General features: G+C 38.3%; 1 protein-coding gene across 5 annotated transcripts in view; it reads right to left on the bottom strand.

Moving 5' to 3' along the window:
- Nucleotides 1-1,063: 1,063 nt before the first annotated feature.
- Nucleotides 1,064-19,320, bottom strand: part of AKAP7 (A-kinase anchoring protein 7) — a 130,201-nt gene continuing 111,944 nt past the window's right edge. For 3 of the 5 annotated variants that reach the window (XM_043888452.1, XM_043888454.1, XM_043888456.1), the window contains one exon: nt 1,987-3,090. In XM_043888452.1, the coding sequence (XP_043744387.1) occupies nt 2,897-3,090 (194 nt within the window). In that variant the 3' untranslated portion in view covers nt 1,987-2,896. Of the gene's footprint in view, nt 3,091-19,320 lie in introns of all 5 variants that reach the window. The other 2 variants (XM_043888451.1, XM_043888455.1) reach the window with 1 other exon arrangement.

Genomic DNA, 19,320 nt, shown 5'->3' with positions numbered 1-19,320 from the left:
AGCCATTTAACCATTTAGAGGCCCACTTTCCTAACTTCCTAATCTGTAAAACTGTACTAGTAACTTCCTAACAGGGTCACTGAAGGGAAGAATGTAATAATGTGCCTAAATCACTTGGCTTGCGGCCAGGTATGTAACACCTGGGAGGTATGATGCTTAATTTAAAAAACAGTAAGTTGTGTAGTAAGTCATGTAACTCCAGATTGCAAAAAGGATACTTTTTTAGCTTTTCAAATTGTTGGGAAGTGTTGAAGTAGCTCCTTGAGGATAAAGAGATCTATAGATATGCTATAAGACGTGCTGTTTCTCTTAAAATACTAATAACTTAGCAAGCTGTTTCTCCTAAAATACTATTAACAGGTTATTGAACAGTGGATGTTGAGATGGGGCCCCAGGTCTGAGCACAGGTCCAACTGCCTAGCAACAGTGTGGCCTGGATAAAGCACTTTATCTCATGACTGTTTCCTCTCTTAAAGAACAAGGCAAGCTCCCAAATATCTTTGCTTCGCATCTCTAGGATTGACTCAAGGAAGTCGTTTACATACAATAAAACCTCCACCCTCAGAGAGGCTCACGGTAAGAAGCACCCAGGTCTCTACATCTGGATGCACATGCTCTCTTCATTACCCAGTGTGCGCAGTTTATGAGATGCTACTGAGATTTTCTTTGCCTTTAACGTTCTGTTGATATTCTCTGTGAAGCTGACGGATCTGAAGTGATTTAAAAGTCTAAGGTTAAAGGTGCTCTGACAACTGTGCTATCTTGGCAAGTAGGATAAGAACACAAAAGTTAAGAGACACTGAACAAGGACCTACTGTATTGCACAGGGAACTCTGCTCAATGTTACGTAACAACCTAAGTGAGAAAAGAATTTGAAAAAGAATAGGCACATGGATACGTACAACTGAATTTCTCTTACGGTACACCCGAAACTATCACAACATTGTTATTCAACTATATCTAATACAAAATAGTTTTAAAAAACACTGAAACCATCAGAGTCCCTATTTCTGACTTCACTATATTCAGATTCTAAGGAGAAAAAAAATAAATGAAGAAAGACAACAAGGGAAAACAATACATTTATTAAGAGGCATGAAAATGCATAAACTCACTTATAAATAAATGTAATATAATTTACCCAGTGAAAAAATAGCAAAAATCCATGAGTAAACTGGATTTTATCTTTGAAATGATTACATATTTGATCTCTAATAATTTCCCCCTCCATCATGATCTGTCAGTAGCAGCAATTTTACAATGATTATAGAAAAAGCTGTTACCAGTGATTATCATATAGGAAGGAAAATTTTAAAGAATATTCTTTAAAAATGAACCAGTGCAAGCAAATTCAGATTATACGGGATACAATAAGACATGGGCTAGCTTATCTTCAGAAAAGTAGAAAATAAAAACCCCGACATTCAGTAAGAAATGAAAAAGCAAACTATATTTCAATCATTGAAAAATAATACATATGAAATTATAAAACATTCTTAACCAGTGACTGCAATAATTACATTTATAAATGTTCATTCAAGTACTAGTGATCAATAAACATTCAAAGTCTCATTAAAAGTAACACTAGATATAGATACATGTGAACAATGCTTCTTTTGACTGAACAACAACCCAAGTCATATCAACAGGAAACAAATGACCCTTAAAATAATGGGTTTTATTTTGTTTTTTTTAGTAAATGATTTTTCACAATCTGTATATTTTATCTGTGAGGACTCAAGGAACATCTCACAACAGCTAAATTAAGAAGTCTCTTCTATAAAACGAATCTTGATATTACAGAGATAAACATTCTAAAACACAAGTTTAGCTTAAAAATAACAGTGCAGAATTCAGTTTTCTTTGGAAAGAAATTTTCTTTCCAAAGCAACCTTACCAAATGTTGGTTTGCTGTTGTGCAAACTATCAGAATACTTCTTTAGTATTCACCAAAGAGTTACTTAATGAGCTGAAAAGATTTCATAAACTCTAGTACTATGGCAGCAATGTAGAGTTTATGTTAAAGTTGTGCTGAAATCCACATCGTTTCCTTGATTACTGTTGTTAATGAATCTTCCTTCAAAGAGCTCCCTCCTGATTTTGGCCTGAATCTCAGGCTTTAATAAAAGTGCTTTTATCTCTTTCACTTTGGACTGCAGACCCATCCTCTCTCGACGCAAAGCTTCATTAATTAAGTCCCGGATTCCAATAGGTTTTGGGCCTATGGGAAAAAAATTATATGATACATTTCACGTACAAATGCCAATGAAAAAACATTAAATATGGCATACTGACTTATCAAAAGAAGGTTAAAAAGAAACCTCTAAAATGCTGCCCACGTTTTATAGAAAAGGTTGCATTTCACCAAAATATATCATTTACAAGAATCAAATTTACTGTAAGTAATGCATAGGAACAACACACATAGGACAAACGTGAAACACTGTGGACCAACTTATGGATAATAATTTCAACAGTGATCATTTCAATCGTAGCACTTGTTAGCTCTGTGTGTGTTCTGGCCTCAGATAAGGTAGTGAAATGCCCTGCTAAGCAACCGAAGTGGCAGTACTCCATCTCCGTCAAGGCCTCTTCTGTGGTCTTTCAGTTGAGTCCACCCGGCATAACCCACAGCCACTCCCCCCAGCCACGGCTGGGGCAAGTGAAACCCGGGCCACGCTTCCTTCGTAAACTGATTTCCTCTGAGAGTCCCAGTTCTCCATTTCTCTTCTGTTGTGCTTCAGAAATGCAAACACATCAATCAGGAAAAGTATTAGGCAATCTTCACAGACTGGACAAGACACTTAGACAGCACAATGCAATGAGTCCCTTGAGTCGGCAGAGGCGGGCAGGGGTGCTTCTCCCGGGGCAGCGGGGTCCTGCCTGCGTGTGGGTCTCACTTCCTGTCGTCACTGTCGGTGCCATTCCTATCAGCCTCTTCAGCTTTCACAGAGCTCCCATCCCCTGGCTTGTTTTTGTTCTGTGTTTCTTCCAGATACTGCTGGACAGCCTTCAGCACTGCGTTCTCCACCAGCCTCTTGCTGAGCCTTACCAGCTCAGCATCATCGGGCTCACCTCCATTCTTATCACCTACATTCCACAACAGAGAAGAGAGGTCACTGAGATCGTATTGCCACAGAAACCCGGCATGCAGGGGCCAGCTAGTTCAGTGAGTTACAAGGAGCAAGTGTCCTTCAATCTGGTAAACTGGATCTATAAATTCAAGAATACTGACTTGGCTTTTCATCTGGTACTTGCAGACTGCCTGTCCCTGAAGACTTCAGGTTGAAAAGCTGTTCATTAGCCCCAATCTAAAAATACTCTACCTAGCAATGCTGGATGTTCCCCAGTTCTACATGGGATTTTTGTTTTTCCTTCATCCAAGGCTGATCATTACTACAAAGTCCATGTACCCACCACCGGGAGACTCAGACATGTGAAATCACCAGCAAGATGTATCTGTTCATACTTCACCACTATCAAATGTTAGGTAACCGAGATTTCCCAGCACCCATGATCAGTGATTTTATAACACTTGGCCTGGAAAGTTGTTAACAAAGTCTCAGCACTCCCGTGAAGACACAGGTGGTTACTACTGCTAGGAACTAGTTTAAAATAAGCATGTTAAACTAGTATTTTTTTTTTAATTTCAGAATTATCACTGCAATTTAAAAATAGGAAACTCTTACAGAAGAATTAGGATTATGACAGTAAATTACTAGATGTTAGTATTTGATGGCCATTTTGCTTCCCTGCTAGTGATGATCAAGGTTTAATTATCTTCTCATATTTCTGTAAAAGAGCTGGTTCTCATCTGCTCGAATGCTGCACATTTTGCACTCACTCTCCTTCCTGTCTCCCTTAACTGAGTAAAAGAAAAAAACTAGAGGCTCACCTCTCAGGCCCATACAGTCCTTCATTTCCTTCCACTGAACCGTGGACCCAGAAAGGCAGATGAGTGACAGCAGCAAAGACATCTAAGCACCTAAGTACATTAAGTAAACGCTAACAGATCTCAAGGGAGTGATAGACGTCAATGTAATAAGAGTAGGGGATTTTAGCACTCTACTTTCAACAATGGATAGATCATTCAGACAGAACATCAATAAGAAAACATTGGACTTGAACTACACTTGAGGCCAAATGGACCCAAGAGACATATAAAGAACATTCCATCCAACAGCACCAGAATATACATTCTTCTCAAGCACATATGAAACATTCTCCAGGATAGACTGTTAGGTCACAAAACGAGTCTCAGCAAATTTTTAAAAACTGAAATCAAACTAAGTATCTTTTCTGACTACAGTGGTATAAAACTAGACATCAATAGCAAGAGGAAAACTGGAAAGTTCACAAATATGTAGAAATTAAACAAACACTCATGAACAACCAACGAATCAAAGATGAAATCAAAAGAGAAATTAAAAACATATATTTTGAAACAAACAAAAATGGAAACACAAGATACCAAACCTTATGATCCAGCAAAAGCAGAGCTAGAAGGGAAGTTTATGGTAATAAATGCCTGCATTAAGAAAAAAGAATAATCTCAAGTAATCAACCTAACTTGATATCTCAAGGAGCTAGAAAAATAAGAACAAACTAAGCCCAAAGTTAACAGAAAGAACATTAAAATCAGAGCAGAAATAAATGAAATAGCGAATAGAAAAACAGTAGAAAAGATCAGTGGAACAGAGGGCTGTCTTTTTGAAAAGATAAAACAAAAAAGAAGAGATATTTAAATAGACTTAGGAAGATAAAGAGAATTCAAAACTATAAATGAAAGCAGAAACATTGTAACTGATACCACAGAAATTTTAAAAAATGTCATAAGAGACTACTATGAACAATTGTAGGCCACAAATCAGACAATCTAGAAACATACAACCTTCCACAGACCAATAACAAATTTAAGATTACATCAGTAATCAAAAACCTCCAACAAAGAAAAGCCCAGGACGGTCTGGGTTTATGGCTAAATTTTACCAAACATTTAAAGAAGAAGAATTAATAACAATTCTCAAACCCTGCCAGAAAGAAAAAAATAAACTAAAGAGGATATAACACTCCCAAACTCTTTTATGAGATCAACATTACCCTGATACCAAAGTCACATAAGGATACTATAAGGGGAAAAAAAAATAAGGGCAGGCAAATATCTTCATGAATTTGGATGCAAAAAACTCAACAAAATACTAGCAAACCAAATTCAACAGTATGTTAAAAGGATCATACACCACAATCAAGGGATATTTATCCCTGAGATATAAAAGTGGCTCAACATATGCAAATAAATCAATGTGATATACCACATTAACAACATGAAGGTTAAAAATCACATAATCATTTCAATACATGGTAAAAAAAAAAAAAACCCACATGACAAAATTCAACATCCCTTTGTGACAAAAACTCTCAACATGTATGTGCATGCCAAGTTGCTTCAGCTGTGCCCGACTCTTTGTGATCCAATGGACTATAGCCTGCCAGGCTCCTCTGTCCATGGGATTCTCTAGGCAGGAATACTGGAGTGGGTTGCCTTGCCCTCCCCCAGGGGAATCTTCCTGACCCAGGGACTGAACCCAGGGTTTTTTTTAACGGCTCCTGCACTGGCAGGCGGGGCTCTTTACCACTAGCGCCACCTGGGAAGCCCATGGAGGAACATACCTCAACATAATAAAGGCCATAGATGACAAACCCACCACATTCAATGGTGAAAGTTTGAAAGCCTTCCTTCCAAAATCAGAAACAAGGCAAGAGTGCCTACCCTCACCACTCTTATTCCACATAGTAATGGAAGAACAAGGAAGAGCAATCAGGCAAGAAAAAGAAAAAAAAAAAAAAAGACATCCACATCAGAAAGAAAAACACCTCTGTTTGCTGACAGTATAATCTTGTGTACAGAAAATACTAAAAATTACTAAACCTAATAAGTGAATTCAGTAAAGTTTACAGATAAAAAATCAACATACAAAAATCAGCTGCATTTCTATACAGGAAAACAAACTATCTGAAAAAGAAATTTTAAAAATAATACCATTTAAAATAGCATCAGAAACAATGAAATATTAAGGAATAAATTTAACCAAGGAAGTGAAATGTCTATGTACTAAAAAACTGTAAGACTGATCAAAGAAAATGAAGACACAAATAAATGAAAAAAAAAATCCCATATATATGGATAGGAAGAGTGAATATCGTTAATATGTCCATACTACCAAAAGCCATCTATAGATTCAATGCAATCTTTATCAAAATTACAATGGCATTTATTTACAGAAATTTTAAAAAATTCTAAAATTCATATGAAAACACAGAAGATCCCAGATGGCCAAAGCCATCATGAGAAAGAACAAAGCTGGAAACATCACACTTTCTGATTTTAAAACAGTATGGCAGTGGCAGAAAAACAGACAGACCAATGGGATGGAGTTAAGAGCCCAGAAATAAACTCACACATATACGGTCAACTAGTATTTGACAATGGCAATGATACAAGAATACATAATGGGGAAAGGACAGTCTCTTTAATAAGTAGTGTTGGAAAACCTGGATATCCACATGCCAAAAAAAAAGAAATTTGACCCCTATCTTACATCATTCATAAACATTAACTCAAAATGAATTTAGGACTGAAGTGTAAGACCTGAAACCATTAACACTCCCAGAAGAAAACACAGGAGAAAAGCTCCTTGACATTGGTTTTAGCAATGATTGTTTTTGAATATGACATCAGAAAAACAAGTGACAAAAGCAGAAATCAACAAGTGGGACTAAATCAAACTAAAAAGCTTGTGCACAACAAAGGAAGCGATCAACAAAATGAAGAGCCAGCACAGAACAGGAGAAAATATTTGCAAATCACCTGTCTGATTTCATGTTCAAAACGTCATGACAAAAATACAAACAATCCTATTAAAAAGTGGGCAGAGAATCTGAATATTTTTCCAACGAAGACATGCAAGTGGCCAACAAGTACAGGAAAAGATGTTCTAATCATTGGGAAAGGCAAATCAAAACCACAGGGAGGCACCACTTCACGCATGTCAGAATGGTTATTATGAAAAAACAGAAAATAACAAATGCTGGTGAGGATGCAGAGAAAAGGGAACCCTTGCGCACTACTGGTAGAAACGTGAATTGATGCAGCTATTATGGAAAACAGTATGAAGTTTCCTAAAAAAATTAAAAATAAAATTATCACATGATCCAGCAATCCCACTTCTGGGTATATATCTGAAGAAAATGAAATCACTATCTCGAAGAGGTATCTGTGCTCCAATATTCACTGTAATGTATTTCACGATAGCGAGAAACGGGAACAACCCAAGAGTCCATCAACAGGTGAACGGATAAAGAAAATGTGGTGTGTATCCTTTAAAAAGAAAGAAATCCTGCCATTCGTGACATGGATAAACCTTGAGGCCTTATGTTAAGTGAAATAAGTCAGAGAAAGACAAATGTTGCATGACCTCACTTACCTATGGAATAAAAACACTGAACTGATAGAAACAGAGAGTAGAATGGAGGTTGCCCTTCACTCCAGCGGGGAGTGAGGCAGGGAAATATGCTGGTCAAAGGGAACAAACTTTCAAATATAAGATGAATAAGTTCTGACGATCTAATGTACAGCATTGTGACTATAGGTAACAATACTGTATGCTAAACTTGAAACGTGCTACGAGAATAGAGTTTTAACGTTCTCAACATAAAAACAAAACTATAATTATGTGAAGCAAAAGATGTGTTAACTAATCTTGTTGTAGAAAACATTTCACTCTATTTATAGATATAGATAAGTATCAAATCATCACCAGGGAACACCTTAAATTTTCATAATGTTATATGTCAATTATATCTCAATTAAGCCGGAAAAAAAAGAAAGTAATTAGAATCCTCACACAGTAAATGTCAGCTCAGTTTTTGGAATAACATCCATGACCTCCAGAAGCCAAAAGCCCAATGTTACACTTACAACCTCGGGTCTGGGTCAGGCAGACACAAAGGGTGTGAGCAGGAAGATGGACATTATTTTCTATCCTCACATGTAATAGGGATTGGAATACAAAAGCATATATGCCAAGAGTAAGAACTGGCTCCTAAACCCTCCTTCTGAGCCCCACCACTTCTATTTAACACATGTCCAATTGGCCTTCTATTTAACAAGGCCAATTACGCTGATACCATCATTCCCAGCAACATCCAAGCAGAAGAGAGATGGGTTACAGGCCCATCTGGACATGCTACCAGTAAGGGCCTTAGCAACTGCTGCCTCCTCAAAAGTGACAATATGGCACCCCAGAGCTAGGCTAAAAAGTTCCTAGATAGAATATTTGCAGGAATTGAGTGAGCTTCAACTCAGTGATATCTACACAGAACTTACTAAACATAAATATGTCAAGATATTATTAAAAGAAAGATAAAGAAATTATTATTAATGCAGCATTATTAATACAACATTTGGGAGCAAGAACTGTGGGGCTGGAGAAGACTCTTAAGAGTTCCTTGGACTGCAAGGAGATCAAATCAGTCCATCCTAAAGGAAATCAATTCTGAACATTCATTGGAAGGATTGATACTGAAGCTGAAACTCCAATACTTTGGCCACCTGATGCAAAGAGCTGACTCATGAGAAAAGACCCTGATGCTGGGAAAGACTGAAGGCAGGAGAAGAAGGGGACGACAGAGGATGAGATGGTTGGATGGCATCACCGACTCGACGGACATGAGTTTGAGCAAGCTCTGGGAGATGGTGAAGGACAGGGAGGCCTGGCGTGCTGCAGTCCATGAGGTCGCAAAGAGTCGGACACGGCTGAGCGACTGACCAACAACAACAGTAAGACTGTTTTTATTAGTAAGAATGAATGAGTACATCGCCTAATATTTAAAGGATTCTGCCAATCTTATAACACAGTGTTAATACTGTGTAGATACCTCCAGGTGTGTTACCTGGAACTATTTTATAGTGGCTCTTCAAATTTGAGAGGAAACCAAACTTTAAGTGAAGGAGTACTCCTTAAGTACCCTTCAACACACTGTAAATGACTCTCCACATCTGCCACCCTGTTTGTGCTCCGCATCTAGGCCAGAGAATGCATTCCTGGGGCTCTTTCTGATCCCAGGCAGCTCTAAGATAACATCACTCATCACAACTGATACATGATCAATAAGATAACAGCACTGGACTGGAATCTAATCATAACTCAGTCTCCAAGATGCCTCTCAGGTCAAAAAGATCTGTGATTTCTCTCAGCCCTCAATGAAGTGTCCCTGTTATTTTAAATATTAAGAAATTTAAAACAGAAAAATCTTCCCATAATACGTTAGTTTTCCCTTCTGATTTTCCTTTTTTCGTTTATGCTTTTACTATTACACTATCCAAGTCAACCAAGCTCAAAACAAGAATGTCAGCATCTTTAACTCCTTCCTCTTCCTCATCAATCCACTTCATCACCAAGCCTTATCCATGGGCTTTTTACAACTTCTCCCTTCTTCAATGTATCTAGTATAACACCTCTAGATTCCTATTTCTAAAACATCCCTTTTTAAACTCCATTGTCTCTACAGGAAAATTTAAACCTGCCATCCAAAGCTTTTCAAAATCTACCTTTGGTGACCACCCACCCCTGCCACACTTCCACTGATAGCTTGCAGCATCTCCTCAGGAATGTCTTCACAATCCCTTTTCTCTAGGCAGTCCTTCCTGTCTCAATAACTAAATCCCCTACTTTACAAAGCCTTCCTTGGCTAACCCAGCCAAAAGGGATGAACTTCCACTGGATTACAAAAAACTCTGACTGCATGTATAATACATGGTTGCTTGGTCATTCATTCAACAAGGGTGCATAGAGGACTTACTATATACCTGGCTATTTTAGCCTATGGTGATACGGGAGAGAGACAAAACTAAGTCCCACTGATTTTCCTTTTTAAATTTCATTACAAATTATGAGCATCACTTATCAATGTACTTACTCCCCAACTACTGATTCAGCTATCTGCTCTGCTAAAGTCACATCTTGAGCGCAGAGAGCATGTCCTCCTTTTCTGTTATCTCTTGCTCTGCTACTCCACGGCACAGTTTATTGAATGCAATAAAAGTTCAATAAATATCTGTCAGTCAAGAGAATAGTTGATTAAAGTCCTCGCAGGCAGTAGCAAAACTTTTTAAGTGTTCCTATTTTCCAAAAAGGATAGCACGCAGTGGCCAGAAATTTAAACTTAATATTAAATTTAAATTGAGTGCAGAGAACTCCATTAATCCAAATATACATGTGAAAAATCGCTACCCTCTCCACTTGATGAACTTGGTCAGTCTGCCAAAATATCCAGTCAATGGGTCAAATATTAACAATCTACAATAACAAACTAATTAACCAATTGACAAAAAATACATTTATAAATGAATCTTCCAGATCTATCCTGGATCCCTAACTCACCTAGGATTTCCACAAAGCATCCTCAGACTATCAATATTAGCCCAGGGAAGAGGCTATCAGAAGGCTCATCACAAGAGGGTAAGAATACAGTGATTCAAGAAGTGTGTATCTTCATTCCCGTGAGACCTTATTTGTGTTTCCACTTTTAGGTTCTTAATTCAGATTAATCAGAAGAGGCATTTTAGGAATAAAGTTATGCTATGTTCTTATTCTGCCTACTACTTGAGTAAAGGTATCTGTCTCCCACAGAGCCCTCTAGGATAAATGACTGCATTCATTTCCCCTGAAGCCTAGTTAACAACGGGAGTTCAATGTGTCACTGCAAGGTATACGATCTATCATTTGATATTCCAGCACGGGGGCTTCCCTGCTGGCTCAGCAGTAAAGAACCCACCTTCAATGTGGGAGACGAGGGTTTGATCTCTGAGCTGGTAAGATCTCCTGGAGAAGGAAATGGCAACCCACTCGAGTATTCCTGCCTGGGCGATCCCCTCGACAGAGGAGCCTGGCGGGCTACAGTCCATGGGGTTGCCAATGAGTCTAAACAACACCACCAACATTTTCCAACAGAAGTACACACAAAATATATTACCAATGTATGCAGCAACCTTTCAACAAAAATATTCTTTCTAGTTCTACCTAGGTTATTTACTACCATACCTATTTAAAATGACAGATTAATCTTTGTCTTTGACACTGTTTTTTTGTGTTTTTTTTTAGAAATCCTCCCCCTGAATATCTTTAATTGACTTCTTAGGAGAATTCTAAAAATATAATGGAAAGGTAATAAGAAATGCTATCAAGTCCACCAAACACAATACTTCCCCTAAAAGAACAGACTTAAGAAACTTTTCAATAAACTTGAAGTAAGCAATTCCACTCTCCATAAGAGTTGCAACACCATTAGTCCATGGTATACACCCAAGATTTAGTTTTTGAAATTCTGGCAACAAGTCAGCACTTAAATAAAATTTATTTTTGTGATTACAAAAAAGAAAATAAGTGACCTCCTTCGTGGCAGCAAGGAGAGTAGCAATTATACCTACTGGGATAATTTAAGGTCAGTATTAATGTAGGTCAACTGTTTTTATGTGTGAGTTGACCCAATAATTCCTTACCTGATATCACATGAAGGGCTCCAGAAACGATCACTACCCTCCACCCACTGCCAAAATCTAGGTACCTGTTTGTTATGATAAGAATAAGTCATGCTAATAGATTATTTCTTTAAAGACCCAAAAAAATCTTCATTACAACATCATGTAAGACCTAAGGCAGAGAATGCAACTACATTAAAAGTTCTAATTTTTTTCCAATTTGCAGCATAATGTATCCTCCTTAGAAGCAAATTTCTTTTTATTAGCTGAGCTTACCTTTTCTTTCACCTACCTAGACTAAAAGAAACACTAAATATAGGTCCACAGGCTATTCAAAAAGTTGAGGTGGAGATCTGAAAGAGACACGTCCACCCCAACGTTCATCGCAGCACTGTTTATAATAGCCAGGACATGGAAGCAACCTAGATGCCCATCAGCAGACGAATGGATAAGGAAGCTGTGGTACATATACACCATGGAATATTACTCAGCCATTAAAAAGAATTCATTTGAATCAGTTCTAATGAGATAGATGAAACTGGAGCCCATTATACAGAGTGAAGTAAGCCAGAAAGATAAAGACCATTACAGCATACTAACACATATATATGGAATTTAGAAAGATGGTAACGATAACCCTATATGCAAAACAGAAAAAGAGACACAGAAGTACAGCACAGACTTTTGGACTCTGGGAGAAGGCGAGGGTGGGATGTTTTGAGAGAACAGCATCGAAACATGTATATTATCTAGGGTGAAACAGATCACCAGCCCAGGCTGGATGACTGAGACAAGTGCTCGGGCCTGGTGCACTGGGAAGATCCAGAGGAATCGGGTAGAGAGGGAGGTGGGAGGGGGGATCGGGATGGGGAACACATGTAAATCCATGGCTGATTCATGTCAATGTATGACAAAAACCACTACAATATTGTAAAGTAATTAGCCTCCAACTAATAAAAATAAGTAAAAAAAAAAAGTTGAGGTGGCATACTTAGCTTCCTCGTACACCACTTGCAACTCTTCTGAGATGATGAGGGACAGGTCAAGAATTGTCCCCAAGTGCACATTTAAACTGACACTGTCCTCAGATCCCTCTGTGCCAACACTGTGGAAAACAGAGTTGCTGCAACGAAAGTTCCCCTTCTTTTGTCAAATACCAAAGCTCTCCACCCCCAGCACACACAGCAGAAAATTTTAGAATTAAAACACCAAAACCAGAGTTTAACTATTTTCTAGAATATTAAGTCCAAAGAGGAAAGAACCATGCCTTTGTAAATTTTATTCTGAAATCAGTAGTACAGAATAAATTTTAAAATCATGATATTTATGTACAAAAGGACAACCCCTGCAGCTTCTGGAGACCACTACACTCCATTTTTACACTCAACCACTACACTGAGACCAGTACACTCAACATTTTTAAGCTGGAGGGGTGGGGGTGGATTGCAATTAGGCTAAAAATCAATGGTCGCCTTGAGGGGAACCTAAGAAGAGATAAGGTCCAACAGGCAGCTGACTGGGTGGAGGCAAGTGGCCCCAGCCAAAGCTGTCATGATGACTAAGGGTTCTGAGCCCCTTGAATCTTTGGTTAGCATAGCTGGCACCTCCAGAGTCTTTCCTTCCCTCCACTGTTCCCCAAGTCACTGCCTAAAGCCTCTTCACCCCCCCCCCTGTAGGAAACTCCACATCCCATGGCTTGGGAAGATTTCTGTGACTTGTATCTCAAGACTGCCCGTCACACGGCCGTATGACAGATGAGACAAGACAGAAGCACTGGATGTTTGTAGGCCAAACAGTCTACCAAAGAACTCTTTCCAGACATACACAATAGCCTTTTAGACAGACTTCTTTTTCATCTGTAACATCAGTTTTCTGAGTCCATGCTATGATCCACACTGTTCTCTACACAATTTCTGCTGTGACTCTCTTACTGGAAACCTAGATAATATGATAGAACTATCATTAGTGATGTGGCAGAACTCCTCATATGCGTGTAAGGAGGAAAAAACATGACATATATGTGAGTTTGAAATCCAGTTCTGCCATTTTCTATCTGCACAGCCTTGCTCATAATCTCTCCAAACTTAAATTTCCCATGAGTGGGACACGCCTGAGGCTAAAACTCCTTGTACCGCTGTTGTGAACACAAGAGGTGAGGTATGGAACGTGCCTAACACTGTGTCTGTAACATAGTAGGCTCTCAAAATATAATTATGTATTTTTAATACATGTGTTATGTTTAAATTTGAGTTCAATTTATTTTAAGAAGAATGGTCTCAATACCTACTAAATACCAATCATCAATCTACTCAGACACCTTACTAAGTGCTTGCTACGTGCCGTTACTAAGTATTTAACAAGAAATACAATACAGTCTCTACCCACACATAAGTCGGCCTGCTGCTAACTCGCTTCAGTCGTGTCCGACTCTGTGCGACCCCATAGATGGCAGGCCACCAGGCTCCCCTGTCCCTGGGATTCTCCAGGGAAGAACAATGAACTGGGTTGCCATTTCCTTCTCCAGTGCATGAAAGTGAAAAGTGAAAGTGAAGTCACTCAGTCGTGTCCGACTCCTAGCGACCCCATGGACTGCAGCCTACCAGGCTCCTCTGTCCATGGGATTTTCCAGGCAAGAGTACTGGAGTGGGCTGCCGTTGCCTTCTCCTAAGTCAGCCTAGAGGATGACTAATAAACAATGACTGCAAGACAACAGAGCATGTTCAAGGTCCAAAGGAGCTGGAGAGGGATGACAAGTTACTAGGCTTCACAGAGGAGGTATGTCAACTTGAGCAGGCGTTTATAGGCGCAAGGTAAGGGAGGCAGGAAGGTCTCAGAACAAAGGCACGAGTGTGGACACAGATGGGAATGCACGATGCACTTGGGGAATGGGAGGCACTTCAGAGAGCCATCAGTGGGGTGGGGGTGGCACGGGGGAAGGCCACAGAGCAGGGACGGATGAGGGCTCTACGGACCACGCGGTGGAGTCTCAGTGCGTTCTATAGGCAGTAGGCAACCCCTGAAGGGTGTTAAGCAGAGCACATTTCAGAAAACTCACTGTGATGGATCGTGTGGGATACAGAAGGAGGACTGGAGAGGGGCAAAATAAAGACAAGTTTTTGCAACAGACAAGAAGAGAAACAATGAGGACCTGAACTGTGGTAAATGCAACAGGAAACAAAGGGACACACTAGAGAGAGAAGAAATAGGAATTAAACCCCTCTGTGGCCGATTTAATCAGCAGAGAGCGTTAAGGAAAGAGAAAGGGGAGTGCAAAATACACATCTATATAAAGACATATAAGTAATATACAGAGAGAGAAATCATGGGCCAAATGTTGGAAATGCAATAAAAACCATAACCTTAAAACCAAGAAGCTCAGAAAATATCAAGTACAAGAAATGTGAAGAAAATCACACCAAGGAACATGATGATCAAACTGCTGAAAACCAATATTAAAAGAAAATCATAAAAGCAGCCAAAGGAAAAAGGATACATTTTACAGAGGAACAAAGACCAGAATGATAGCAGATCCACACATCAGAAACCATGCAAGCCAAAAGACGTTAGCACAACATCTTTACTGAAAGGAAAAGGAAACCCAGAATTCTTTATCTGGACATACTATCTCTTAAAAGTGAGGGTGAAAGACTTTTTCAAACATGTAAATGCTAAATTAATCCATCATCAGCCAACTAGCACTAGAAGAAGTGTTAAAGGGAAAACTTAAGGCAGGAGGGAAATGCGACCAGATGGAAATTTGGATCTATTCAAAAGATGAGAACTAAAACCTGTACATATACAGATAAAAATAAAAAGCATTCTCTCATTCTTAATGTCCTTAAAAGACATAACTATTTTAAATGGAGTTTATAAAATACATAGAAATAAAGTATATGGTAACAATAGCACAAAGACTAAGAGAGAATATGGAAATGATTGTCATAAGGTGCTTATGTTAAATGTGATAAGAAAAAATAATATTATTTGAAGGCAAACCATCTTAAGGATATATGTTTTAAAACCCAAGAGCAACTACTAAAGCAAAAATAAAAAAGCATAACTAATAAACTAATAATAAACCTAAGATGAAATCCTAATACCTTTTAATATAAAATAACAGTAAAAGAGAAGAAAAAGGAACAAAAAGCAGAGGAGACAAGTAGGAAACAACAAGCAAAGTGGGTGATTTAAACTCACCCATATTGATAATCATATAAAATAGAAGATGCTCTAAATACAGCAGTAAAAAGTCAGAGATTGTTCATTTGGATAAGAAAACATGAATCAACTATGATGTCAACAAAAAATTTACTTCAAATATACAGAAACAGAAAGGTTAAAGGTAAAAGGATGCAAAAGGATGTACCATGCTAATGCTCATCCAAAGAAAGCTAGAGAATCAATACCAGACAAGGTAGTTGTCAGAAAAAAAGGATGTTATCTGCCAGAAAGAGGGACATTTTATAATTATAATGGAGTCAAGTTTATCAATAGGATATAAACATCATAAATGTGTATGCGCCTAATAACAACAGCTTCAGAGTACCTGAAGCAAAAACCAACAGAACTAAAAGTGTAACAGATAATCCACAATTACAGTTTGAGATTTCAAGACCACTTCTATAGTTGATGGAACAAGGAGGGAAAAATTCAACAGAAACAGAGAAGACTTGAATGCTAGTAACCAAATCCACCTAACTATCCACAGATAATTACAGAACACTTCACCCAACAATAGCAACAAACACATTCTTCTCTGATGTACAGAAAACAGTTATAAAAGGATATCAAATTCTGAGTCATAGAACAAGTCTCAACAAATTTTAAATTACTGAATTCATCCAGTGCATGTAGTTAAAGTACAATGGTGTCAAATAAGAAATTAATAACAACAAGATACCTTTAAAAGATGTTTTAAAGTCAACTGTATTTCTATATATTAGTCATAACAACTAGAAATTGAAATTCAAAAATATCATTTTTAATAGCATAACATGAGAGACAGGGACAATTCAACAAAGTGTATGAAACACCTAAATGCTAATAACTGCAACATTTCCTGAAAGAAATGAAATAAGATCTAAATAGAGAGATAAACTACACTCATTTTTCAAAAGACTCAATATCTTTCGGAGGTCAATTCTCCATCAACTGCTCTGTAAATGCAAAAACTACAGAGTTCTGCAATCCAAACCCCACCAGCCCTTTTCATAGAAATTAATGAGTTCTAAAATGTATATGAATATGTAAAGAAATTAGGGCAGCTGAAACAATTTTGTAAAAAAGAACAAAGTTGGAAAACTTATACTACCTGATTTTAAGACTCATATAAAGCTACAGAAATAGAGACAATGTGGTATTGGCCTAAAGACAACCATATAGATTAATGAAACAAAACACAATCCAGAAACAGATCTACACACATGTGGCCAACTGATTTTCAACAAAGGCACCAAGACAGGTCAACACTGAGAGAATAATCTTTTTAAGAAATGGTGTTTAGAATGATGGTCTATATAAAAAAAGAACCTCAAACCTTATCTCATACTATATATAAAAATGAACTCAAAATGGATAGCAGACTTACTGTAAGAGCTAAAACTATAAAATGTCTAGAAGAAAATATAGAACTTCTCAGTGACCTTGGATTAGGCAAAGATTTTTAACCAGGAGATGAAAACCATGTATTCCCTAAAAAGGATAAATCATCAAAATGTAAAACTTTTGCTTTTCTTAAGACACTGTTAAGGCAAAGCAAATCACAGCCTGGAAGAAAGTATTTGCAATATATATATACATAATATATATATACAGAAAGTTCATTCAGAATACAAAAATAATTCCAACAACTTAGTAAGACAAAATAAAATTAAAAATGACCCAAAAGAATTGAAATGTTACTTTCCAAGTGATATACAGATGGCAAATAAACATATGAAAAGATACTCAACATTATTAGCCATTCAGCTCAGTTCAGTTCAGTCGCTCAGTCATGTCCAACTCTTTGCATCCCCATGAACCGCAGCATGCCAGGCCTCCCTATCCATCACCAACTCCCGGAGTTTACTCAAACCCATGTCCATCGAGTTGGTAATGCCATCCAACCATCTCATCCTCTGTCGTCCCCTTCTCCTTCTGCCCTCAATCTTTCCCAGCATCAGGGTCTTTTCCAGTGAGTCAACTCTTCCCATGAGGTGGCCAAAGTATTGGAGTTTCAGCTTCAGCATCAGTCCTTCCAACGAACACCCAGGACTGATCTCCTTTAGGATGGACTGGTTGCATCTCCTTGCAGTCCAAGGGACTCTCAAGAGTCTTCTCCAACACCACAGTTCAAAAGCATCAATTCTGCGGCGCTCAGCTTTCTTCACAGTCCAACTCTCACATCCATACATGACCACTGGAAAAACTATAGCCTTGACTAGACAGACCTTTGTTGGCAAAGTAACGTCTCTGCTTTCTAAGATGCTATCTAGGTTGGTTATAACTTTCTGGAAAATGCAAATTAAAGTCGCAATGAAATACTACTACTCATCCACTAAAATTAAAATTTAAAAGATAAACAATATCAAGTGTTGGTGAGGATTTGAAGCAAGTGGAACTCCTGCTGCTAGTGGGAATGCAAAAATGGCATAGTCAGCTTGTAAAAAGTTTGGAAATTTCAAATAAAAGTTTATCTTATGAAAGTTGGCCATACTCTTACCATGCAACCCTGCAAATTTATTCCTCGCTAGAAGTGAAAATGAGTGATATGAAAGCATATGCTCACATGAAAATCTACACATGAATGTTTATAGTAGCTTTATTCACAAATGCCCCAAACTAGAAACAATGGAAACACCTTCAACTGGTGAATGGATCAATAAGCTGTGGTATATCCACCCAATGGACTAGTATTCAGCAGTACAAAGGAATGAATACTGATGCATGCCGCAGCACAGATGAATCTAAGGTGCATTAATGCTAAGTGAAAGAGGCTGGAGTCAAAAGGCTGCATACTGCCTGATCTCATCTCTGTGACACTGTGAGAAAGGGAAAACCGTCAGTACTGAAACAGACCAGTGGTTTCCAGGGGCTGGGGATGAGGACAGGAGTTACAGAGGGGCCCGAGAACACAGGAAGGGTAATGCAACTCTCCCCACTGTTGACTGTGGGGGTAGTTATATGATTCTATGTGTTGATGAAAACTCACAGAACTATACACACAAAAAAGTGATTTTTTATGTATGCAAATTATACCTCAATTAATAAAATACGAATGAGAACAAGTTCCTCCCCACGATGAGGGACTATTGAGGGGTTTATTCCACAAGTGAACTCACGGAATGGACCGGCGCCCCGTCACTCTTTGCAGTTAGCATGAAGTGAGTAATAAGGATGACTTCTCAGCTCTTCTAAGAGTCACATCTCAACTATGACACCTGTGCTCTCTCCAGGCTGCAGGCTTCAGAGTCTCAGGTGCTCTCTTTCTGAATCATGTTTTTTTTCCCTCCTGCTCAATATCAAAATTTGAAAATCATTTCCGGAGAAAGAAACTGGGGTAGTTTCTGAGCGTGAATAAACCCAAATCATTCTCACTCTCCTCTTTGGTGTATCAGACACGTATCATTTGCACCAATATGTTCAAAGACTGCAAACTAAATTGCTACCCAGGACTTGATTGACAAGTGATTATCGTCACTGCTGTTGAAATCTATTTCCAAGGGGTACTCTGCTCTCAGCGGTTTGTTTCGCTCACTTGTCTTGCCTTGTGTTGTCTGTAGGTGTCTATCAGCTGTTCCATA

Source organism: Cervus elaphus, chromosome 26 (assembly GCF_910594005.1).
Source record: "Cervus elaphus chromosome 26, mCerEla1.1, whole genome shotgun sequence".
Taxonomy (NCBI): Eukaryota; Metazoa; Chordata; class Mammalia; order Artiodactyla; family Cervidae; genus Cervus; species Cervus elaphus.
The sequence above is the reverse complement of the archived record's forward strand: the minus strand, read 5'-3'. Positions and strand labels throughout refer to the sequence as shown.